Below are 27,481 nucleotides of genomic sequence, written 5' to 3'. Positions count from 1 at the left end.
TGCTTTTATTTATTTCTCTTTGCATTATCATCACTTAGCAGTGTTTGTCTTTATCCAAGTCTTTGTATGACGCGTTGTATGGAGAGCTTGCAAAACAATTGGCAGCAACTCGATCACAGTTGCAGATAAATTGAGCACAGGCATCACTATTGGCTGTTGGAAGACACACAAAATGGCAAGAATTATTTTATGGTGTGTGCAAATAAAATGCATCTCTAAACTGCAATACACATGCAAGATTTCCTTAGAGTCAAAGTGATGAATATGTTGCCTACTTAATGTCCTTAGAAACTTTAGATAATTGGACTGCACATTGCTTCTACCAATCAAAATTATTTCTACACCTTTACAGAATAAAAGTGAACAAAAAAATGTATGAAGTACTGTAGCTTTCTTAACCCGGTCATACACGCAAGGTGTGAGATGACTGTTGGCGAATCCTTGTTGGGCAACTATGTTCTCCGACCAAAGGCCATTAGGGGAAAGTGAAGGACCATTCAATATATACACGAGTCAATATATACACTCGGCCTGGGACATCTCATAAGGTCCTATGGCTTCCAGTACCATCTATATGCCGATGACACTCAGATCTACCTCTCTGGCCCAGATGTCACCTCTCTGATCTCCAGAATCCCTGAGTGTCTATCAGCCATATCCTCCTTCTTCTCCTCTCGCTTCCTCAAGCTCAATGTGGACAAATCTGAACTAATTATCTTTCCTCCATCTCGCATATCTTCCCTACCTGATCTATCTATCAAAATAAATGAAATCACACTTTCCCCTGTCCCCAAAATCCGCTGCCTCGGAGTAACCCTTGACTCTGCCCTGTCCTTCAAACCGCACATCCAAGCTCTCGCCACCTCCTGTCGCCTCCAGCTCAAAAATATTTCCAGAATTCGTCCTTTCCTTAACCCACACTCTACCAAAATGCTCTTGCATGCCCTAGTCATCTCCCGCCTCGACTACTGCAACATACTCCTCTGTGGCCTACCTTCTAACACTCTCGCACCCCTCCAGTCCATCCTTAACTCTGCTGCCCGACTAATTAATCTCTCTCCTCGCTACACTCCTGCTTCCCCTCCTTGCAAATCCCTTCACTGGCTCCCAATTTCTCAGCGTATCCAGTTTAAATTACTAACACTGACCTACAAAGCCATCCACAATCTTTCTCCTCCGTATATTTCCACACTAATCTCTCAATATCTTCCCTCACGTAATCTCCGGTCCTCCCAAGACCTCCTCCTCTCCTCCACGCTTATACGCTCCTCACCCAATCGCATCCAAGACTTCTCCCGAATATCACCCATCCTCTGGAATTCAGTGCTCCAACACATCCGGTTATCCACTACTTTTGGATCCTTCAAAAGAAACCTGAAAACCCATCTCTTCAAAGAAGCTTACAGCCTGTAAAGACCACATGGCCATCTCAACACCATTGGAGCTACTGCCACCCCCGACCTACTGTCTCCTTCCCCATAATCTTGTAGAATGTAAGCCCGCAAGGGCAGGGTCCTCTTCCCTCTGTACCAGTTTGTCGTTGTTAGTTTTGTTTACTGTAAGTGATATTTGTATTTTGATGTAACCCCTTCTGATGTACAGCACCATGGAATTAATGGTGCTATATAAATAAATAATAATAATTATAAACACTAGGGTGAAAATTCATCAAGACTAACATTTTATACCTCCAGTATTGATCCAGAGTCTGCTGGAGTAAGATGCACAAAATTCCTTAAGAGGTATATGTCTCACAATGAATGTGATGCATCTTTCAGCTGTCCTTATATCAGCAATGGAAAACGCTCTCCAGTCCTAGACAGGAGTACATTTATACTTTAGTTTACCCCACTTTTGTGGCATAACCAATACTGGATCTGTCGGGCTGTGCTCTGAGGGTCCTCCGTCAGCTAAGCCTTGGACACTTTTCAAAAAGTTGTAAATACACCGAAAGTCGCAACACTTTTGTACAACTGCTCATTGGGCAAAAATGTGCAATTATCTAACTTCTGGCATGAGATGCCCTGCATTGTCAGTAAAACGGCGAACAGCGGAAAATTGACCAGCTGTTTATCTCTTACGGTCATCATTGCAAGCCACTTACATGTACAGGTAATAGTTGTCCCCGAACATTTATAGTCATAACTCTTGGTGTATGGATTATCTACAAGGCCACCACAACTAGATAATGTCTTTACTTGTGAATAGCAGTTGTCATGGACTTGGCAGCATCTGTAAAAATAATACAGTGAGTTGTTTACATTTACATTTTCACAATTGCGGAATTTTTCTCATCCTGGCTGTTGCATTTAAAGGGGGTGTCCACTATTCAGCAATCCCTCTTAAATACCATATCCCCCTTTCTAAAATAAAAACACCATATCCCGCAGCAGCAGTGTCGGCACAGAGGCTTGTAATTGTAAATATTGTTATTCCACGCGATCCCTACATCCAATCAGTGGCCGCTATCGGGCTGCGATGCTCACACCTTCCTCAGACATTCTAAGTTCGTCCAATGGAAGTGAGAGCGCAGTAGTCAATACTGATTGGCTCCAGGGCTCATATGGCATAACAATGTCAAAGGAGACCTGGCGCCGACATTGCTGGAACGACGCAGTTATGGGTGTTGAGTATATGGGGTTTTATATTTTTACAAGGAAAAACAAAGTATTGCAGAACGTGTTTTCTGAGTAGTGGGTAACTCCTTTAAAATAATAGAAAACAAATGCATAAGATACTAAACTGACATTTACATTGTAAATAAAAAGCTGTGAATCTAGTTAAGAAGGGTGACTATTTTCATCCAAAATTGAGGAAAAAGTAGGAAACACATTAAAACAGTAAATAAAATACATTACTTACCTGTAGAAGCCCCTGCAGCTGCACCATGTTTCTGCTGCTCAAGTCTTTGTTTACTGGGCTGTGGTTGGGACCTCCTCTCTACAGCATATGACCACTGCAGCCAATCACTGGCCTCTGCAGTCTCATTCTATTTATCTCGGTATGACTTTTACCTTCTTAATTTTATGATTGACATGACATGTTGAATATTTAAGGGAATTCTATTGAATTCAATAGAACATTTTCCTTTTAATAAACATATATATGTTAACCCCTTAACGACCGTCGATACGCCTTTTAACGGCGGCAGTTAAGGGTACTTAAACCACAGCGCCGTTAATTAGCGGTGCTGTGGAAAAAGTGAATAGCGCCCCCCAGAGTCGGATTTTCTCTGGGGTCTCGGTTGCCGGGGGTAGCCGAGACCCCAGAGAACATGATTCGGGGGTTTTTTACCGACCCCCGAGTTGCGATCGCCGGTAATTAACCGTTTACCGGTAATCGCAAAAAAAAACAACAACGCGATCTCCCTTTTAATTTCTCTGTCCTCCGATGTGATTGCACATCAAAGGACAGAGAAATGGGGTCCCCGATAGCCCCCCGATACTCACCTGTCTCCCCCGGTGCTCCTCGTGGCTCCCGATGGGCGCCGCCATCTTCTTCCGGCAAAAAAATGGCGGGCGCATGCGCAGTGCGCCCGTCGGCCGGTACCCGGAGGATCTTTGGGGGTCTCGGTTGCCGGGGGGTAGCCGAGACCCCAAAGAACATGATCGGGGTCGGTTCTTACCGACCCCTGTTTTGCGATCGCCGGTAATTAACTGTTTACCGGCGGTCGCAAAAAAAAAAAGAAAAAGCGATCGGTCATTCTCTGTCCTCTGACCCTGCTATACTTACCGGTGTCCCTGGGTCCTCCTGCATCACCTCCTGCCCGCCGGCTTCTTCCTATGGAAAGAAAATGGCGGGCGCATGCGCAGTGCGCCCGCTCTCTGCTGCCATCTGCTGGCCGGCAGGAGAGAGGAGTTGGGGCTAATTTAGGGTTAGGGTTGGGGCTAAATTTAGGGTTAGGGTTAGGGCTAGGGTTAGGCTTCTTTCACACTTGCGTCGGTACGGGGCCGTCGCAATGCGTCGGCCCGACGTACAGACGCACGTTGTGAAAATTGTGCACAACGTGGGCAGCGGATGCAGTTTTTCAACGCATCCGCTGCCCAGTCTATGTCCTGGGGAGGAGGGGGCAGAGTTATGGCCACGCATGAGCGGAAATGGTGGATGCGACGTACAAAAAAAAGGTTACATTGAACTTTTTTTGTGACGACGGTCCGCCAAAACACAACGGATCCAGTGCACAACGGACGTGACGTGTGGCCATCCGTCGGCAATACAAGTCTATGGGTAAAAAAGGCATCCTGCGGGCACATTTGCAGGATTCGTTTTTTGTCCAAAACGACGGATTGCGACGGATGCCACATGACGCAAGTGTGAAAGTAGCCTTAGGGTTAGGGTTGGGGCTAAAGTTAGGGCTAGGGCTAGCGTTAAATTTAGGGTTAGGGTTGGGGCTAAATTTAGGGTTAGGGTTAGGGCTAAAGTTAGGGTTAGGGCTAGGGTTGGGGCTAAAATTAGGGTTAGGGTTAGGGTTGGGGCTAAAGTTTGGGTTAGGGCTAGGGTTGGGGCTAAAGTTAGGGTTAGGGCTAGGGTTGGGGCTAAAGTTAGGGCTAGGGTTGGGGCTAAAGTTAGGGTTAGAGTTGGGATTAGGGTTTGGATTAGGGTTGGTATTAGGGTTAGGGTTGGCATTAGGGTTACGATTGGGATTAGGGTTAGGCTTGGGATTAGGGTTAAGGTTAGGGTTGGGATTAGGGTTAGGGGTGTATTGGGATTAGGGTTAGGTTTGAGGTTAGGGTTGAGATTAGGATTAGGGGTGTGTTGGATTTAGGGTTTTGATTAGGGTTATGGTTAGGGTTGAGATTAGGGTTGTTTTGGGGTTAGGGTTGTGATTATCGTTAGGGTTGTGATTAGGATTATGGATCGGGTTGGGATTAGGGTTAGGGGTGTGTTGGGGTTAGGGTTGGAGTTAGAATTGGGGGGTTTCCACTGTTTAGGTACATCAGGGGGTCTCCAAACACGACAGCGAATTTTGCGCTCAAAAAGTCAAATGGTGCTCCCTCCCTTCTGAGCTCTGCCGTGCGCCCAAATAGTGGTTTACCCCCACATATGGGGCATCAGCATACTCGGGAGAAATTGGACAACAACGTTTGGGGTCCAATTTCTCCTGTTACCCTTGTTAAAATAAAAACTTGGGGGCTAAAAAATCTCTTTTGTAGAAAAAAAAATATTTTTTTATTTTCACGACTGCATTATAAACTTCTGTGAAGCTCTTGGGCATTCAAAGTTCTCACCACATATCTAGATAGGTTCCTTGGGGGGTTTAGTTTCCAAAATGGGGTCACTTCTGGGGGGTTTCTACTGTTTAGGTACATCAGGGGCTCTGCAAACACAACATAATGCCCACAGACCATTCTATCAAAGTCTGCATTCCAAAACGGCGCTCCTTCCCTTCCAAGCTCTGCCGTGCGCCCAAACAGTTGTTTACCCCCACATATGGGGTACCAGCATACTCAGGACAAATTGGACAACAACTTTTGGGGTCCAATTTCTCTTGTTACCCTTGTGAAAATAAAAAGTTGGGGGCTAAAAATCTTTTTTGTGGAAAAAAAATATTTTTTATTTTCACGACTCTGCGTTATAAACTTCTGTGAAGCACTTGGGCATTCAAAGTTCTCACCACATATCTAGATAAGTTCCTTGGGGGGTCTAGTTTCCAAAATGGCGTCACTTGTGGGGGATTTCTACTGTTTAGGCACATCAGGGGCTCTCCAAACGCGACATGGCGTCCGATCTCAATTCCAGCCAATTCTACATTGAAAAAGTAAAACGGCACTCCTTCTCTTCCAAGCTCTGTGGTGCGCCCAAACAGTGGTTAACCCCAACATATGGGGTATCAACGTACTCAGGAGAAATTGGACAACAACTTTTGTGGTCTAATTTCTCCTGTTACCCTTGTAAAAATAAAAATTTGGGGGCAAAAAGATAATTTTTGTAGAAAAAATGCGATTTTTTATTTTCACAGCTCTACGTTATAAACTTCTGTGAAACACCTGGGGTTTAAAGTGCTCACCACACATCTAGATAAGTTCCTTAAGGGGTCTAGTTTCCAAAATGGTGTCACTTGTGGGGGGTTTCCACTGTTTAGGCACATCAGGGGCTCTCTGAACGTGACATGGCATCCAATCTCAATTCCAGCCAATTCTGCATTGAAAAAGTCAAACGGCGCTCCTTCACTTCCAAGCTCTGCGGTGCGCCCAAACAGTGGTTTACCCCCACATATGGGGTATCGGCGTATTCAGGAGAAATTGCACAACAAAATTGATGGTTAAATTTCTGTTTCTACACTTGTGAAAATAAAAAAAAATGGTTTTGAAGTAAAATGTTTGCAAAAAAAAGTTAAATGTTCGTTTTTTCCTTCCACATTGTTTCAGTTCCTGTGAAGCACGTAAAGGGTTAATAAACTTCTTGAATGTGGTTTTGAGCACCTTGAGGAGTGCAGTTTTTAGAATGGTGTCATACTTGGTTATTTTCTATCATATAGACCCCTCAAAATGACTTCAAATGTGATGTGGTCCCTAAAAAAAAAATGGTGTTGTAAAAATGAGAAATTGCTGGTCAACTTTTAACCCTTATAACTCCCTAACAAAAAAAAATTTTGTTTCCAAAATTGTGCTGATGTAAAGTATACATGTGGGAAATGTTATTTATTAACTATTTTTCGTGACATATCTCTGTGATTTAAGGGCATAAAAATACAAATTTTGAAAATTTCAAAATTTTAAAAATTTTCGCCATATTTCCATTTTTTTCATAAATAATCGCAAGTAATATCGAAGAAGTGTTACCACTACATGAAGTACAATATGTCACGAAAAAACAAACTCAGAATCAGCGGGATCCGTTAAAGCGTTCCAGAGTTATAACCTCATAAAGTGACAGTGGTCAGAATTGTAAAAATTGTCTCGGTCATTAAGTACCAAATTGGCTCTGTCACTAAGGGGTTAAACTCATTTTGAAACATACTGTTGTTAATGTATTACCAAGCCAAATCAAGGTTTATGGTGGCCTCTATACAGTAGCTCAAACTTATCAAAATTATGGCATGTAGAAGAGAAGTGCCCCAAAATGTCCATACATATATACAGTGCCTTGCGAAAGTATTCGGTCCCCTGGAACTTTTCAACCTGTAACCACATATCATGCTTCAAACATAAAGATACCAAATGTAAATTTTTGGTGAAGAATCGACAACAAGTGGAACACAATTGTGAAGTTGAACGAAATTTATTGGTTATTTTAAATTTTTGTGGAAATTCAAAAACTGAAAAGTGGGGTGTGCAATATTATTCGGCCCCTTTAACTTAATACTTTGTTTGCAAGCCGCTTGGGGTATGTCTCTATCAGTTTTGTACATCGAGAGACTGAAATTCTTGCCCATTCTGCCTTGGCAAACAGCTCGAGCTCAGTGAGGTTTGATGGAGATTGTTTGTGAACAGCAGTTTTCAGCTCTTTCCACAGATTCTCGATTGGATTGAGGTCTGGACTGTGACTTGGCTATTCTAACACCTGGATACGTTTATTTGTGAACCATTCCATTGTAGATTTTGCTTTATGTTTGGGATCATTGTCTTGTTGGAAGACAAATCTCCGTCCCAGTGTCAGGTCTTTTGCAGACTCCAACAGGTTTTCTTCAAGAATGGTCCTGTATTTGGCTCCATCCATCTTCCCATCAATTTTAACCATCTTCCCTGTCCCTGCTGAAGAAAAGCAGGCCCGAAGCATGATGCTGCCACCACCATGTTTGACCGTGGGGATGTTGTGTTCAGGGTGATGAGCTGTGTTGCCTTTACGCCAAACATATCGTTTGGCATTGTTGCCAAAAAGTTCGATTTTGGTTTCATCTGACCAGAGTACCTACTTCCACATGTTTGGTGTGTCTCCCAGGTGGCTTGTTGCAAACTTTAAATGACACTTTTTATGGATATCTTTGAGAAATAGCTTTCTTCTTGCCACTCTTCTATAAAGGCCAGATTTCTGCAGTGTACGACTGATTGTTGTCCTATGGACAGACTGTCTCACCTCAGTTGTAGGTCTCTGCAGTTCATCCAGAGTGATCACGGGCCTCTTGGCTGCATCTCTGATCAGTCTTCTCCTTGTTTGAGATGAAAGTTTAGAGGGACGGCGGGGTCTTGGTAGATTTGCAGTGATTATTACTCCTTCCATTTCAATATGATCACTTGCACAGTGCTCCTTGGGATGTTTAAAGTTTTGGAAATCATTTTGTATCCAAATCCGGCTTTAAACTTATCCACAACAGTATATCACAGTATCACAGAGCAGGTGCATTTATAAGGAAACTTGATTACACACAGGTGGATTATATTTATCATCATTAGGCATTTAGGACAACATTGGATCATTCTGAGATCCACAATGGACTTCTGGAGTGAGTTTGCTGCACTGAAAGTAAAGGGGCCGAATAATATTGCACACCCCACTTTTCAGTTGTTGAAATTCCACAAAAATGTAAAATAACCAATACATTTCGTTCAACTTCATAATTGTGTTCTACTTGTTGTTGATTCTTCACCAAAAATTTACATTTGGTATCTTTATGTTTGAAGCATGATATGTGGAAAAAGGTTGAAAAGTTCCAGGGAGCCAAATACTTTCGCAAGGCACTGTAGAAATCTATATATATATATAAGAGGCATCGTGATTACTAGCTAATCCCGTCCCGGGCAGAGTAGCTCCGCCCCCACCACATCACCACACATAATCCCGCCCCCCACCCCATTACCACACAATCCCACCCCCACCACATTACCACACACAATCCCACCCCCCCACCACATTACCACACACAATCCCGCCCCCCCACCACATCACCACACATAATCCCGCCCCCCCACCACATCACCACACCACCACACATAATATTACCACACATAATCCAGCACCCCCCACCACATTACCAGACATAATCCAGCCCCCCACATCACCACAGATAATGTGGAAAAAGGTTGAAAAGTTCCAGGGAGCCGAATACTTACCACACAATCCCGCCCCCACCACATTACCACACACAATCCCGCCCCCCCACCACATCACCACACACAATCCCGGCCGCCCACCACATCACCACACATAATCCTGCCCCCCACCACATTACCACACATATTCCCGCCCCCCACCACATCACCACACATAATCCCGCCCCCCACCACATCACCACACATAATCCCGCCCCCCCACCACATCACCACACCACCACACATAATATTACCACACATAATCCAGCACCCCCCACCACATTACCAGACATAATCCAGCCCCCCACATCACCACAGATAATCCTGCCCCCCAACACATTGCCACACATAATCCTGCCCCCCACCCCATTACCACACACAATCCCGCCCCCACCACATTACCACACACAATCCCGCCCCCCCACCACATTACCACACACAATCCCTCCCCCCACCACATCACCACACATAATCCCGCCCGCCCACCACATCACCACACATAATCCCGCCCCCCCATATCACCACACATAATCCCGCCCCCAACACATCACTACACATAATCCCGCCCCCCCAACACATCACCACACATAATCCCGCCCACCACTCCATTACCACACATAATCCCGCCCCCCACCACATAATCCCGCCCCACCATATCACCACACATAATCCCGCCCCCCACCACATTACCACAGATAATCCTGCTCCCCCACCACATTACCACACATAATCCCGCCCCCCCACCACATTACCACACTTAATCCCACCCCCCACCACATCACCACACATAATCCTGCCCCCCACATGTTACTACACATAATCCCGCCCCCCACTACATTACCACACATAATCCCGTCCCCACACCGCATTACCACACATAATCCCGGCCCCCACCCCATTACCACATATAATCCCGCCCCCCACCCCATTACCACACATAATCCCACCCCCCACCCCATTACCACACATAATCCCGCTAACCCACCGCATTACCACACATTATCCCGCCCCCACACCACATTACCACACATTATCCCGCCCCCACACCACATTACCACACATAATCCCGCCCCCCACCACATTACCACACATAATCCTGCCCCCCCACATTACCACACATAATCCCGCCCCCTACCACATTACCACACATAATCCCGCCCCCTACCACATTACCACACATAATCCCGCCCCCCACCACATCACCACATATAATCCCGCCCCCACCACATCACCACACATAATCCCGCCCCACCACCACATTACCACAGATAATCCCGCCCCCCACCACATTACCACACATAATCCCGCCCCCCAAAACATCACCACACATAATCCCGCCCCCCACCACATCACCACACATAATCCTGCCCCCCACCACATCACCACACGCAATCCCACCCCCCACATTACCACACATAATCCTGCCCCCCACCACATCAACACACATAATCCCGCCCCCCCACCACATTACCACACATAATCCCGCCCCCCACCACATTACCACACATAATCCCGCCCCCCACCACATCACCACACATAATCCCGCCCCCACCACATTACCACACATAATCCCGCCCCCCACCACATTACCACACATAATCCCGCCCCCCCACCACATTACCACACATAATCCTGCCCCCCACCACATTACCACACATAATCCCACCCCCCCACCACATTACCGCACATAATCCTGCCCCCCACCACATTACCAGACATAATCCAGCCCCCCACATCACCACAGATAATGTGGAAAAAGGTTGAAAAGTTCCAGGGAGCCGAATACTTACCACACAATCCCGCCCCCACCACATTACCACACACAATCCCGCCCCCCCACCACATCACCACACACAATCCCGGCCGCCCACCACATCACCACACATAATCCTGCCCCCCACCACATTACCACACATATTCCCGCCCCCCACCACATCACCACACATAATCCCGCCCCCCACCACATCACCACACATAATCCCGCCCCCCCACCACATCACCACACCACCACACATAATATTACCACACATAATCCAGCACCCCCCACCACATTACCAGACATAATCCAGCCCCCCACATCACCACAGATAATCCTGCCCCCCAACACATTGCCACACATAATCCTGCCCCCCACCCCATTACCACACACAATCCCGCCCCCACCACATTACCACACACAATCCCGCCCCCCCACCACATTACCACACACAATCCCTCCCCCCACCACATCACCACACATAATCCCGCCCGCCCACCACATCACCACACATAATCCCGCCCCCCCATATCACCACACATAATCCCGCCCCCAACACATCACTACACATAATCCCGCCCCCCCAACACATCACCACACATAATCCCGCCCACCACTCCATTACCACACATAATCCCGCCCCCCACCACATAATCCCGCCCCACCATATCACCACACATAATCCCGCCCCCCACCACATTACCACAGATAATCCTGCTCCCCCACCACATTACCACACATAATCCCGCCCCCCCACCACATTACCACACTTAATCCCACCCCCCACCACATCACCACACATAATCCTGCCCCCCACATGTTACTACACATAATCCCGCCCCCCACTACATTACCACACATAATCCCGTCCCCACACCGCATTACCACACATAATCCCGGCCCCCACCCCATTACCACATATAATCCCGCCCCCCACCCCATTACCACACATAATCCCACCCCCCACCCCATTACCACACATAATCCCGCTAACCCACCGCATTACCACACATTATCCCGCCCCCACACCACATTACCACACATTATCCCGCCCCCACACCACATTACCACACATAATCCCGCCCCCCACCACATTACCACACATAATCCTGCCCCCCCACATTACCACACATAATCCCGCCCCCTACCACATTACCACACATAATCCCGCCCCCTACCACATTACCACACATAATCCCGCCCCCCACCACATCACCACATATAATCCCGCCCCCACCACATCACCACACATAATCCCGCCCCACCACCACATTACCACAGATAATCCCGCCCCCCACCACATTACCACACATAATCCCGCCCCCCAAAACATCACCACACATAATCCCGCCCCCCACCACATCACCACACATAATCCTGCCCCCCACCACATCACCACACGCAATCCCACCCCCCACATTACCACACATAATCCTGCCCCCCACCACATCAACACACATAATCCCGCCCCCCCACCACATTACCACACATAATCCCGCCCCCCACCACATTACCACACATAATCCCGCCCCCCACCACATCACCACACATAATCCCGCCCCCACCACATTACCACACATAATCCCGCCCCCCACCACATTACCACACATAATCCCGCCCCCCCACCACATTACCACACATAATCCTGCCCCCCACCACATTACCACACATAATCCCACCCCCCCACCACATTACCGCACATAATCCTGCCCCCCACCACATTACCACACATAATCCCCCCCACCACATTACCACACATAATCCCGCCCCCACCACATTACCACAGATAATCCCGCCCCCACCACATTACCACACATAATCCCGCCCCCACCACATTACCACAGATAATCCCGCCCCACCACATTACCACACATAATCCAAGCGCTATTGAATGTTATTTATTATTACTTACTTTAGTTTAATCACCAGCATCGTTAATTCGATAGCAATGAGCGTGCCGAGCGTTAGCTGGCTGGAAACAGCTAGTATATATATATTGGATGTTAGCTCATGTATGCAAATATATATACTCTTATTCCACTGGCATCATGACAAGCAAATCTGGCTGAGTATCCACTTACCTCTGATCCCCTGTACGCCCTTACTTACTGGGTCCTGTATACCCTTGCACTAACCCCCCTAGATTAACCCCTTGATTTATATATATAGAGACAGCTGGCTAGTGTTAGGCGGGAGGGCTGCTCATTGGAATTGTGTGATTAGGTAATGTGGGTGGAAAATATTAGGTAATCGTGGGTTGGAATGTGTGGTATTGTTGTGATATTAGGGTTGTAGTATCAATATATGTCTATTACATACATACAGGTATGGACTTGGGGATGAAATTCAGCCTTGGCATTTGAAATCACACAGGCCCATGCTGTCTCCGTCCCCAATAACCAGATGGAATATATTACTAATATTACCCTGGATGGAGGAAAGGAAGATTTACTACAAGACCAATATTTATAATTATACCCACGGCATGCTGAGGTAAGTGACGGAGTGACCGGCTTTGTGCTCCGTCACAACTGTTAACAGTATGGGTGTCTTGAGAACATTGATTCTGTTAACAATGTAGCACACAAGGCAGTTCACAACCAGACCGGCCCTGCATACATATATATTTATACCCAAGCTCACGAATATATATAGTTGCCAGCTTGGGTAGAAATATATATTTAATAGACTGTAGACTTGTGTGTAATAAACATTATTTTTTAATACACAGTTTTGTCTCAGTTAGCTGTTCGTACATACAGTATGTAGGATATGGAACTGATAAAGTTAAGGCATCACTAATTATTTATTAATTATAGGGCACCACAGTGGCTCAGTGGTTAGCGATGGGGTCTTGGGTTCAAATCACACCAAGGACAACATCTGCAAGGAGTTTGCATGTTCTCCTCGTGTTTCCCTGGGTTTCCTCCGGGTTCTCCAGTTTCTTCCCACACTCCAAAGACATACTGATAGGGAATCAAATTGTGAGCCCTATTGGGGACAGCGATGATAATGTGTGTAAAGCGCTGCGGAATATGATAGCACTATATAAGAAAAAGCATAATAATAATAATTAATCATTAATAGTCAAAAATGACCATAATTAATATCTGACCTCAATAAAGGTGTAGGAGTCCCTGTAGCATTTTTGGAGGGAATTTCTCCCCTATTTAAGGGCATATGGTATACAGAGAAAAACAACAAATTAATATGTTCCAAGGCTATAAACTATAACATCATCCCATGGATGCATAATATACACTCGTTGGGTCGCTCTGTTATCCAATGTCAGTTGAATATCACCTACACGGAAATCATGCTTACTTGTCCAGAGTATCCTTGGGAGTCCCGTGTCCTCCAAGTCCACAATAACAACCATAATTATTATATTCTTTTAGAGGTGCACTGTCAGGAATGGCGCATTTGATCAAACTGTGGAAATTCCAGAGTGCCCGATTATAAGGAGAGGCACAGGCGCAGGATACTGGGACAAAATCAAAATGTGTTACTATAGTCAAAATTAAAAAGACTTATCCATCAAACTTCAATATTACTATTGTCTACACAACCCAACTCATCCAAATTGAAAACAGAATAAAATTAAAAAAATTCGGGTTTTTCAGAAGCCCTATATCAGATAATAACAGATACAACAAAAGAAGGAAAAGCATATGGGTATAAGGGTATGTGCACACGTTGCGGATTAGCCTTAGGAATTTCTGCTGCAGATTATTCCCTCTCTTGCCAGAAAATGCAGGTGCGGTTTTGTTGCATTTTTGCTGCGGTTTTGTATGTGTTTTTGAAAGCTAAATATAAAGATCTATTATTGACAAAAAAAAAGATTTGTGATGTCATTTCCTGTCCAGCCTCCTCTTTTACATTTGTCCAACCCACACTCAATTACACACAGATAGACAGACAGACAGACAGACAGATAGAAGGAATGAGATAGATAGATTGATAGATAGATAGAAGGAATGAGGTCGGCGTCACACTAGAGAGTTTTACGGATGTATGAGAGGTGCAAAAACAACGCATTGCACACGGACCAATGATTCTCTATGGGGCAGCTCCTATCTGCCGTATATTTCGCAGCCGCATTTTACGGGCGTAGAAAATCGCAGCATGCTGCGTTTGTCAGCGTATTGCGCAAAAATTCCACCAATGAAAGTCTTGCCAACCTTGCCAATGGATTACATACAGAACACTGTTTTGGGAACATTTCTGCGTATTGCGCCCGTAAAAAACGGACCGTATTTTCCTACGCCAAGTGTGACGCTGGCCTGAGATAGATAGATAGATAGATAGATAGATAGATAGATAGATAGATAGATAGATAGATAGAAGGAATGAGATGCATAGATGTAGATAGATATATGGATAGTTAGGCTACTTTCACACATCAGTTTGTTTCCATCAGGCAGGATCTGGCGAATTTTTGAAAAACCGGTTCCGTCGCTATGCGTTTTTTTGCCGGACAGAAAAACCGTTCCTCTGTATGTGTTTTCCGTCCGGCGGAAACAGCTTTTTTGACGGATCCGGCAAAAAACGGATGAAACATGTGGCCATCAGGTGCAATCCGGCGCTAATACAACTCTATGAGAAAAAACAGATCCAGCAGAAAAAAAATCGTATCGGCTTTTTTCAAAACTCGCCGGATTGTGCCTGACGGCAAAAACCTGATGTGTGAAATTAGCCAGATAGATATATGGATAGAAACATCTATTTATCTATAGATATATCTATAGATAGATATATCCATAGATAGGCCGATGTTGATTAATGAACATAAAGAAAAAAAAACGGGGAAAAAAACGGCTTGGGCTCCCGCGCAATTTTCTGTGCCAGAGGGGGAAAGCCGACGGCCAATATTTGGGAAGGGGGTATTACCCATGGCCCCTCTCTAGGAATGAATATCAGCCCGCAGCTGTCTGCGTAGCCTTTACCGGCTATTAAAATAGGGGGACCCCCAAAAAATGACTTGGGGTCCCCCTATATTTTATAGACAGAAAGGCTACGCAGACAGCTGTGGGCTGATATTCATAGCCTAGAGAGGGGCCATGGATATTGCCCCCCCCCCGGCTACAAATACCAGATACCAGCCCGCAGCCGCCCCAGAAATGGCGCATCTGTAAGATGCGCCAATTCCGGCACTTAGCCCCTCTCTTCCCACTCCTGAGTAGTGGTGGGATATGGGGTAATAAGGGGTTAATGTCACCTTGTAAGGTGACATTAAGCCAGGTTAATAATGGAGAGGCGTCAATAAGACGCCTATCCATTATTAATCCTAGAGTAGTGAAAGAGTTTAAAAAAAATAAAGACACAGCCAGAAAAAAGTATTTTATTATTCTTAATTTAACAATACTTACCATACTTGAGCGCCTGCAAAAAACGTAAAATAATAAGCCACATACTCCCTGTCTGACGCAGTCCAATTAATAACGAGTGTCCCACGACGATCTCCCCTATAGAACAGTGACATCGGGTGATGTCACTGCTCTATAGACTGTCATGGTTCTCAACACACAGAGAACATAGTTGAGCATACAAAAAGGACTAGCTCTTGGAAGATGGGAACTCGAGCTGACCGTGAGCTAAACCTATCACAACAACTGAAAGTGGCCGGGTAGCGTGCCTACGTTTTATCCCTAGATGCCCAGCGCCAGCCGGAGAACTGACTGACCCTAGCAGAGGAAAATACAGACCTGGCTCACCTCTAGAGAAATTTTCCCCAAAAGGCGGACAGTAGCCCCCACAAATATTGTGGGTGATATTAGAGGAAATTGACATACGAAGTATGAAAATAGGTTTAGCAAAATTGAGGTCCGCTTACTAGATAGAAGGAAGACAGAAAAGGGGACTTCACGGCCAGCTGAAAACCCTATTCAAAATTCCATCCTGAAATTACTTTAGAACTCTAATATCAACTCATGACACCAGAGTGGCAATTTCAGTTCACAAGAGCTTCCAGTCTCAGAAATATTCAAACACAGAGAACTGGAACAAAAATGCAAACAAACTTAGGACAAAAATCCAACTTAGCTGAAAGTAGTCTAGGAGCAGGAACATGCAACAGAAAGGCTTCTGGTAACATTGTTGGCCGGCATAGAAATGACTGAGGAGCAAGGCTAAATAGAAACTCCCATCTCCTGATGGAAACAGGTGAACAGAGGAGATGACAAACCCACGCTCAGTACCACCAGTGACCACCGGGGGAGCCCAGAAACCAAATCCACAACAATAGACCTCCAGTGACACACTGATAGGAGACAATGGCTTCTGCAGTGTATCACTGAGGTTACCTTAGTTCAGGGTCTCACTTTATGCCATTTGTTGTGAATTTGCTTTTTGCTCCCTCTAGTGGTTACTAGTTTTTTGACTCTGGTTTTTCTGTCATTCCTTTTATCCGCACCTGGGTTGTTAGTTAGGGGTGTTGCTATATAAGCTCCCTGGACCTTCAGTTCTATGCCTGGCAACGTAGTTATCAGAGCTAGTCTGCTGTGCTCTTGTCTACTGATCCTGGTTCCAGTTATATCAGCTAAGTCTGCCTTTTGCTTTTTGCTATTTGTTTTGGTTTTGTATTTTTGTCCAGCTTGTTCCAAATCTATATCCTGACCTTTGCTGGAAGCTCTAGGGGGGCTGGTGTTCTCCCCCCGGACCGTTAGACGGTTCGGGGGTTCTTGAATTTCCAGTGTGGATTTTGATAGGGTTTTTGTGGACCATATAAGTTACCTTTCTTTATTCTGCTATTAGTAAGCGGGCCTCTCTGTGCTAAACCTGGTTCATTTCTGTGTTTGTCATTTCCTCTTACCTCACCGTCATTATTTGTGGGGGGCTTCTATCCAGCTTTGGGGTCCCCTTCTCTGGAGGCAAGAAAGGTCTTTGTTTTCCTCTACTAGGGGTAGCTAGATTCTCCGGCTGGCACGTGTCATCTAGAATCAACGTAGGAATGATCCCCGGCTACTTCTAATGTTGGCGTTAGGAGTAGATATATGGTCAACCCAGTTACCACTGCCCTATGAGCTGGATTTTTGTATTCTGCAGACTTCCACGTTCCTCTGAGACCCTCGCCATTGGGGTCATAACAGCCATTGCTGCGTGGGAACTTTCTCACACAGCAGTGCCAAAAGTGAGACTAGGGACTATTTTTTACAGTGGCGGAGGAATACAGTGCGGAAGGATAACTCCCTCCCATCATTGTATTCCTGGAGCCCCTAGAGAGCGGTCACATCAGCTGATGCTGATGCTCTCCACGGGAGATCGTCGTGAGACACTCGTGGATTTCTGCGGATCAGGGAGTATATTGTTTGTTTGTTATTTTAATACTTTTTACAGGTGACACTGGCTTCGGGGAACAAAGTGACAAGTGATGGTGAGTATGTACTCTATGTATATATGTACTGTATGTTATATGTATGTAATGTATGAATGTACTGTATGTATGTATTGTATGTCTATATGTATGTATGTTATATGTTGTATGTTCTGTCATATGTTGTATGTTCTGTCATATGTTGTATGTTGTATGTACTGTCATATGTTGTATGTACTGTCATATGTTGTATGTTCTGTCATATGTTGAATGTACTGTCATATGTTGTATGTTGTATGTACTGTCATATGTTGTATGTTGTCATATGTTGTATGTACTGTCATATTTTGTATGTTGTATGTACTGTCATATGTTGTATGTTGTTATGTACTGTCATATGTTGTATGTACTGTTATATGTTATATGTTGTATGTTCTGTCATATGTTATATGTACTGTTGTATGTTGTATGTTCTGTTGTATGTTCGTGGTTTTTTTTTTACATTCAACACATTAGCCAGATGATGGGACTACTACTTTCCCATCATTGGCTAATGTGTCAATCACTGTCACTATAGCAGGCATAGCCGGATGGGACTTGTAGTCCCATCGGATGATGCCTGCATGCGCACACACCCCCAAGGACCCCCCACAGCCCGGCACAGACCCCCGACAGCCCACCGCAGACCCCCCACAGCCTGGCACAGACCCCCGACAGCCCGGCACAGACTCCCCACAGCCCGGCACAGACCCCCACAGCCCGGCACAGACCCCCCCACAGCCAGCCGCAGACCCCCGACAGCCCGCCGCAAACCCCTGACAGCCCGCCGCAGACCCCCAACAGCCCGGCGCAGACCCCCGACAGCCACGCACAGACCCCCGACAGCCCACCGCAGACCCCCAACAGCCCACCGCAGACCCCCGACAACCCACCGCAGACCCCTGACAGCCTGGCACAGACCCCCCACAGCCCACCGCAGACCCCCCACAGCCCACCGCAGACCCCCGACAGCCCACCGCCTACCCCCCACAGCCCGGCGCAGACCCCCAGCAGCCCCCCACAGACGCCCGACAGCCCCGCGATCCCCGCAGATCCTCGCAATCGCCGCAGACACACACAAACACGCACACAGACACGCACATCTTCCCCGCACAAACACAGTCTCCGCCCACACAGACAGTCTCCGCCCACACACTCTTCCCCCCTCCCGATCTGCAGCGTTTCTCGCAGCAAAACCGCAGATCTTTTTTAGATCTGCGGTTTTGCTGCGGATGTGCCCGACTCAATGCAAGTCAATGGGTGCAGAAACGCTGCAGATCCGCACAAATAAATGACATGCTCTTTCTTTTAACCCGCAGTGTTTTCAGTGCGGAGTTTTCTGCACCATTAGCACATCATTTTTTTTTCCATTGATTTACATTGTACTGTAAATCACTTGCGGATCTGCAGCGTTTCTGCACGGTAAAAAACGCTGCAGATCCGCAGGAAATCCGCAACGTGCGCACATGGCCTAACAGAGACACACAGAATATACATATATATTATACACATTATATTCATTTGTGACTGGCTCCATTAATTTATCTTTCCCTGTGCAATGTTTTTGTTCTAGAACTGGACATGGGAGGGAGGGTGCAATTCTTTTTATAGATGGTACTGGTTTTGGAATTCTAAGTGGTTTTATCCTTACCTATGTGCAATGAATTTTCTAATTAATATATATTAATATATACACTGCTCAAAAAAATAAAGGGCACACTTAAACAACTGTTAGGTGTCGAGTTCCCGCCGCTGTACAGGGGGAATCTCGAACCATGTCTGCTGTGGTCTCCCATTCTCCTCCCGCTGCAGTGGAACCTGCTCAGTGGAGACGTCGGTCCCAGAGTCTGGCTCAACCTGATACTGTGTGAATGGTTACTGCTGCCTTTCCAGGCTCTGCCTTTGTAGCCAGCATTGGTCAGCGGCGAGCAGGCTTTTCTGGGCCCAAGTCCTGCTTTTCACGCACTGACCATGCCCACAGGAGGACCTCTCATTGCAGGTCGGGGGTCACACGCTCAGGCCCTGTAGCAACTCCTATTGGTCCACCAGGAAGGTCCTGAAAGAGCTGCAACTATAAAAGGTTCGCATGGCCGCACGGCCAAGCGCTAGTATCAAATGTGTTTGGCTTGTGCCAGTGGATACTATACCAGTCTATACATATGTGGTATGAGGCTGTAGCTTTGGGACTGTACACTCAGGCAGGCAGCTAGCGTCAGTGGGGGCAATTAGTCGCTTGGCTTAGCATCTGGTTCCTTCATGTGTGCGGTTAGCACAGAAGAGTTCCAGAGAAAGCTCAACCCTAGTTAGGGTAATAGTTTTGTGTACAGCACGACTCTGTGAGTCAACAGAGATCGCTTCCAATTCACACGGGTTGAAGCTCAACCCACGTGTGAGCTCAGAGTTTATCCGCCGTTACTTTGCAGCAGATATCTCTGCACGGTGGACCCCGGGCTGCGAACGCACCTTGTTGCTACCTATCTATACTCGGTGCTAGCCCTAACAACAACTCCAAGTAAATCAAACTTCTGTGAAATCAAACTGTCCGCAGAAGCAACACTGTTTGACAATCAATTTCACATGATGTTGTGCAAATGGAATAGACAACAGATGGAAATTATTGGTAATTATCAAGACACAATAAAGGAGTGGTTCTGCAGGTGGGGACCGCAGACCACATCTCAGTACCAATGCTTTCTGGCTGATGTTTTGGTTACATTTGAATGTTGGCTGTGCTTTCACACTCGTAGTAGCATGAGACAGACTCTACAACCCACACAAGTGGCTCAGGTAGTGCAGCTCATCCAGGATGGCACATTAATGCGAACTGTGGCAAGAAGATTTGCTGTGTCTTTCAGCATAGTGTACAGAGGCTGGAGGCGCTACCAGGAGACAGGTGTCAGGACTCTGAACAATTTTTACCTTTTGTGCATTACTGCCCTTTTCCAAGATGGCATCTTTGGTCTCATGTGCACTATGTCTTCCTGCTATAAAACTCCACCCCAGCCTTCAGTCTGTGCTAGAGTATTCTGCCTTGCATCCAGCTCCTGACCTCTGATTACTCCCTGGCCAAACAACTGCTCCTGTGAACCTGTGTGGTGATCCTGCTACTCTGCTCTGAGTTCCTGCTGCATACACAAGTTTCCAGTAATCCTCCTTCATCTGCTGCTCATATTTACTTCCATCTGCATTTGCTGGACGTAAGCTGTTGCTGCTTTGCAATAACCTGAGACTATTAACCAGGCCTCCCTGGTTGAGCTAAGATTTGATTTGAACTGCCTTATAAGCATATCTATCTGTGTCTGGACTAAGACAAGGATTTATTTGTGTCAAGTATCCTCAAGAATAACTGTGCTTCATAGACTTTCTGCTTGATTGCATTTTCCTCTGAAGTTTCCTATAGACTGCTAAGCTGCGTTTATTATTTGCACCAAGTGTTGTGGACTTGAGTTTCTCTCTGCACCTGTTTGAATCACCGTGTGATAATATAGACTTTACCACTTATAAAACTGTGTCCTGTAGTTATCTTGTTCCACGCAAAGAGTCTCCTGAGTTATCCCCTATAATTATTACAGGATACTCTAGCCTAAAAAAAAAGAAGGAGACTGCTGGAACAATGACTGCAGAAAGCAGATTAGAGCAGGTGTTTTCCATAATTAGATCACTGCAGAAAGATGTGGAAGGTCTGCAAAAGAAGTTTGGAAGTTTGGAAGCTTTGAACACAATCAACAAGTGTTTGGACAAACTTTGCAGGACTTGAGCAACCGCATGGCAGCCCAGGAAAACAAACTTGCTGGCATAGAGTCCCAGTATGGACGGGCTTTTCAGGACATAAGCACGCAAACAGCTGCACAAGTGACTTTACCCTCTGGGCAACCGTCACCAGCTAGCCCACCTAAGTTGCCCCCATTCAGATTTAATGGTGATCGCGACAAATTTCGTGGCTTTGTGAATCAATGTATGCTATATTTTGATGTGCATGCTGACCGTTTTCCTACTGATAGATCCAAAGTATTGTGTGTAATAATGCTACTGACCTCACGAGCGCTCGCCTGGGCGAATATGATGATTGAGTCTCGTGACCCACGGTTAAATAACTTGGATGATTTCTTGGCCGCTATGGCATTAATGTTTGATGACCCTGTTATTGAGTATGCCACTGAATTCAGGAGATTAGCGGTAGATACCAATTGGGACAGTTATGCGCAATTGCCTATTTTTAAAAGGGGTCTGTCTAGTATTGTAAAAGATGAACTAGCCCGCTCTGAGTCACCACAAGAGCTAGAGACATTTATACAGCATTGTGTGCGCATAGACATTCGCCTTACTGAGCGTAGGCAGGAGAAATTTGCTGCATATAACCGTGTTTCTAACTTTTCCCTTCCTTCCAAAGAGCCTGCAGGTAAAACCTCTCGGGAGGTGGAGGAGGTGCCCATGCAAATTGATTCCGTTCAGAGGCGCGAGATCAATGAGCGCCGGGAGCATCCCCTTCGTGAAAGTCTATGTTTCTTCTGCGGCCAGTCTGACCACTTCTTGATCAATTGTCCTAAGTGTCCTAGACGGCCTAACAAGGTGCTAGCAGCAATAGGGGAGTATGACAACTGTGATGATGAATCTGACATCTCTGAATGTAGCCTGCCTTTAAACGCTGTATTCCATTCACTTTCTATGACTTCACCCCCCAAGGAGCTGAAGGAAAAGAACTCTCACTGTTCTCTCCCTATTAAGATCCTGTGTTCAGAACAGTGGATTTCCAGTGCAGCTATGATTGACTCTGGTGCAGGTGGCAATTTCATGGATACCGCATTTGCCAAGGAACATGGTATTAAAATTCAGCAAAGAGCCTCTCCAATTACCATGGAAACAGTGGATGGGTCACCTTTAATCTCTGGGCCTGTGGATCAGGAGACCGTACCCCTTGAAATTTTGTTGGAGCCTAATCATCAGGAGCAACTTTCTTTCTTGCTAATTTCTTCTCCTCATTTTCCTGTGATTTTAGGTATTCCTTGGTTGCGTTCTCAGAACCCAATTATCAACTGGGAGACAAAGGAGATTATCTTCCCAACAAGGAGCAACTCAGCGTTAACAGAAGCTGTCACTGAGTCCACGGCTACGAAACCACATGTACAGGTATTTTCTTTACCTCCAGCTAATAAAGAGTTCTCTGACATCTGTGACAAGAAGAATGCAGATCAGCTTCCTCCACACAGGCATTATGACTGTCCCATTGAGCTGCTTCCCGGGGCAGCCATTTTTTTTGGTAACGTATACCCTTTGGCGGCACCTGAGCTTCAAGCCTTAAAGGAGTATATTGATGAAAATCTGGCCAAAGGCTTCATACATCCTTCTTCCTCACCAGCAGGGGCACCTATCTTTTTTGTAAAGAAGAAGGATGGGACCCTGAGACCCTGTGTTGACTATCGAGAACTCAATAAGGTAACCATACGAAACCGTTACCCTTTGCCTCTGATTCCCGAATTACTGGAAAGAGTCCGCCATGCTAAGGTGTTCTCTAAACTGGATCTTCGTGGGGCTTATAATTTGGTGCGTATTCGTCCAGGGGATGAGTGGAAGACAGCATTCAGATGCCGGTATTGACACTTTGAATCTCTTGTGATGCCCTTCGGGCTTTGTAATGCCCCTGCAACATTTCAACACCTTGCTAATGACATTTTCAGAGATTTGTTGGACCAGTTTGTAGTGATCTATTTTGACGATATACTAATCTTTTCTGACTCTCTACAGGAACATGAAGAACATGTCAAAACTGTTTTAAGACGTCTGAAAGAGAACCATCTGTATATTAAGCCGGAGAAATGCGAGTTCCATCGTTCTGAGATACAGTTCTTAGGTTATATCATCTCTCCCCAGGGGCTGAACATGGAATCTGGTAAGATTCAGGCTATCCTTGACTGGCCGGTACCCAAGAACGTTAAGGAGGTCCAACGTTTTATTGGTTTTGCAAATTTCTACAGACGCTTCATTCAAAATTTTTCTGATATTGTCCGTCCCATTACTTCCTTGACAAAGAAGGAAAAGCCCTTTAAGTGGTCATCACAGGCTCAAGAAGCTTTTGATCGGCTTAAGATCTGTTTCACCTCAGCACCGCTGTTGATACACCCAGATCCAACACTTCCTTTCATTGTGGAGGTGGACGCTTCTGATAATGCTTTGGGGGCTATTCTCTCCCAAAGAACTGGAGAGAAGGGTCTGCTACATCCTTGTGCTTTCTTTTCCCATAGACTAACCTCAGCAGAGAAGAATTACGACATGGGAGACAAGGAATTGCTGGCTATTATTGTGGCTTTCAAAGAATGGAGGCATCATCTGCAAGGAGCTGCACAACAGATCATAGTGCTAACTGACCATCGCAATCTAGAGTTCCTTAAATCCGCTAGATGTCTTTCTCCTTGTCAGGCTCGTTGGAACTTATTTTTAAATCAATTTAACTTTGTTATCTCGTACCGTCCAGGTTCTCGTAATGGGAAGGCTGATGCTTTATCCCGAATCCATGCTGTGGATTCCGTACCTGGAGCCCCGTCCAAGACCATTCTATCTGATGCCAATTTCATCGGAGTTATCCACGATCAGGACTTGTGGAAGGAGTGCAGGGAGGCCTATGAAGGTGATGTGTTTCTGGCCAACCCACCTATGGATATTAATCTTGTCTTTAAGGGTGGCATGTGGTTCAGAGATCGACTTATCTACGTCCCTGAGATTGTCCGTCTGCAGATACTCAAGTTGGTACATGACTCCAAGTTGGCTGGTCACAGGGGGGTACAGAAGACACAAGAGTTCCTGAGCCGATTCTTCTGGTGGCCAACTTGCCTGAAGGATACCAAGGACTATGTTCTCTCTTGCAAGGTATGTGCCCGTTACAAGACTCCTCATGTGGCACCTACGGGTCTTCTACAACCATTACCTGTTCCGTCCCGCCCTTGGGGGTCTATATCAATGGACTTTATTGTGGAGCTACCTACATCGGGGGGCATGAATACAATCATGGTGGTAGTTGATCGCCTGACTAAAGCTGCTCATTTTGTTCCGTGCACCGGCCTCCCCTCAGCTAAAGATACAGTGAACTTGGTTATACAGAATGTCTTTCGGTTGCATAGGGTTCCGGATGAGATCATCTCTGACCGTGGAGTGCAGTTCACTTCAAGATTCTGGAAGGGGTTTTGCTCTGCACTCAATATTAATGTCTGTCTCTCTTCTGCTTACGATCACCAGACAAATGGTCAGACTGAGTGTACCAACCAGACGCTGGAACAATATCTAAGATGCTATGTCAGCCATCTCCAGGATGATTGGTTGGAGTTGTTGCCGTTAGCTGAATTTTCATATAATAATTCTCAGAGCGCCTCACCTAAATTTACACCTTTCTTTGCCAATCTGGGTTATCATCCGTCTATTTTACCTAGGTCTCCAAGTAATTCTCCGGTTCTGGCAGTGGAGGAAAGGCTGACTGCGATGAGACAAAATCTGGAGGTTCTGAAGGAATCCCTGACCACAGGTCAAGAACGTTATAAGAGATCGGCTGATAGATTCCATAAACCTGCACCCATGTTCAAGGTAGTAGATTCCGTGTGGTTAGCAACTAAGAATCTGAAGTTAAACATTCCTTCACAAAAACTTGGACAGAAATTAATTGGCCCTTTCAAGATCAATGGTATTGTGAGCTCTGTGGCCTGCCGGCTGAAGCTGCCTAGGACAATGAAGGTACACCCAGTTTTTCATGTATCTTTACTAAAGCCTGTATCTCCTAATACCTTCCAGGGACGTGTTGTGCCACCTCCGCAGCCTGTGGTGATTGATGGGCAAGAACAATTTGTGGTGGAGGAAATTATTGATTCCAGGATTCGCAGGAATCGGCTCCAATATCTGATAAGATGGCAGGGATATCCCCCTGAGGAAGACTTTTGGGAACCTGTGGAAAACATCAATGCGCAACAGAAGATTTCTTGTTTCCATCAGAGATTCCCTGAGAAACCAGGTCCAGGATCGTCCTGAGGCCGCTTCTAAGGAGGGAGTAATGTCAGGACTCTGAACATTTTTTACCTTTTGTGCATTACTGCCCTTTTCCAAGATGGCGTCTTTGGTCTCATGTGCACTGTCTTCCTGCTATAAAACTCCACCCCAGCCTTCAGTCTGTGCTAGAGTATTCTGCCTTGCATCCAGCTCCTGACCTCTGATTACTCCCTGGCTATACACCTGCTCCTGTGAACCTGTGTGGTGATCCTGCTACTCTGTTCTGAGTTCCTGCTGCATACACAAGTTTCCAGTAGTCCTCCTTCATCTGCTGCTCATGTTTACTTCCATCTGCATTTGCTGGACATGTAAGCTGTTGCTGCTTTGCAATAACCTGAGACTATTAACCAGGCCTCCCTGTTTGAGCTAAGATTTGATTTGAACTGCCTTATAAGCATATCTATCTGTGTCTGGACTAAGACAAGGATTTATTCGTGTCAAGTATCCTCAAGAATAACTGTGCTTCATAGACTTTCTGCTTGATTGCATTTTCCTCTGAAGTTTCCTATAGACTGCTAAGCTGCGTTTATTATTTGCAAGTGTTGTGGACTTGAGTTTCTCTCTGCACCTGTTTGAATCACCGTGTGATAATATAGACTTTACCACTTATAAAACTGTGTCCTGTAGTTGTCTTGTTCCACGCAAAGAGTCTCCTGAGTTATCCCCTATAATTATTACAACAGGTCTGTACACCAGGAGATATGGTATTGTCTTACACCTGCTGTGTCACCGCTTTTCTTATCGTTTAGTGCACCAATTTCTCTCCACTACTATTACCAAGAAGTGAAAAAAAAACTCTCTTATGGGTCCCACACTGACGGGAAGTGCCCTATACTGCCAAGCAGCAATCTAAACTCATTTGAAAGATTTCTCATTTAGGTTTCAGAAAGATTATCTGGTTTCTTCCAACAATACCTTGCAAGTTGTTTTTTTTTTAACTCTGACAATCATAAAGGGGTATTTTATTTCATTACAATTATGCAGGATAAGTGGGGGTTTGACCATTGGGAACCCCACTGATCACAGGAAAAGGGGTCCCTGTGTATTTGAATGGAGTGCATGCTGCTCCTCCATATTTAATCTGATTGGTTAATACACAATTTGCATTAATGTTGATAACCCTCCTCAAACATTTCAATAAATGAGAACACAAATACTAATAGAAGAAAATTCATACAGTTCAATATTCTTAATATATGTAACAGTTTGCAAAACAATACAATATCCAGTTCTGTAGACAGATTCTTCCAAAATGTGGTAAGTGCAGCTAATAATTGGTGAATGGGAAAAGCCTACCTGCTAAGAGAACTGCAAACAATCGGAGCATCATGGCAGTAGAGACTCACTGCAGGCTGAATGCTGAATGCCCCCCCTTATATA

The 27,481-nt window shown here is 45.6% G+C and overlaps 1 protein-coding gene across 1 annotated transcript; it reads right to left on the bottom strand.

The window, feature by feature from the left end:
- PLA2G1B (phospholipase A2 group IB) lies at positions 1-27,481 on the bottom strand. Its single transcript, XM_077280862.1, has 4 exons — positions 27,398-27,481; positions 14,050-14,209; positions 2,105-2,232; positions 1-153 (listed from the first exon to the last, which is right to left on the bottom strand). The coding sequence occupies exons 1-4, from the start codon at positions 27,429-27,431 to the stop codon at positions 35-37; spliced, it is 441 nt and encodes a 146-aa protein (XP_077136977.1). The 5' UTR covers positions 27,432-27,481; the 3' UTR covers positions 1-34.

This window comes from Ranitomeya variabilis, chromosome 1 (genome assembly GCF_051348905.1).
Source record: "Ranitomeya variabilis isolate aRanVar5 chromosome 1, aRanVar5.hap1, whole genome shotgun sequence".
Taxonomy (NCBI): Eukaryota; Metazoa; Chordata; class Amphibia; order Anura; family Dendrobatidae; genus Ranitomeya; species Ranitomeya variabilis.
The sequence above is the reverse complement of the archived record's forward strand: the minus strand, read 5'-3'. Positions and strand labels throughout refer to the sequence as shown.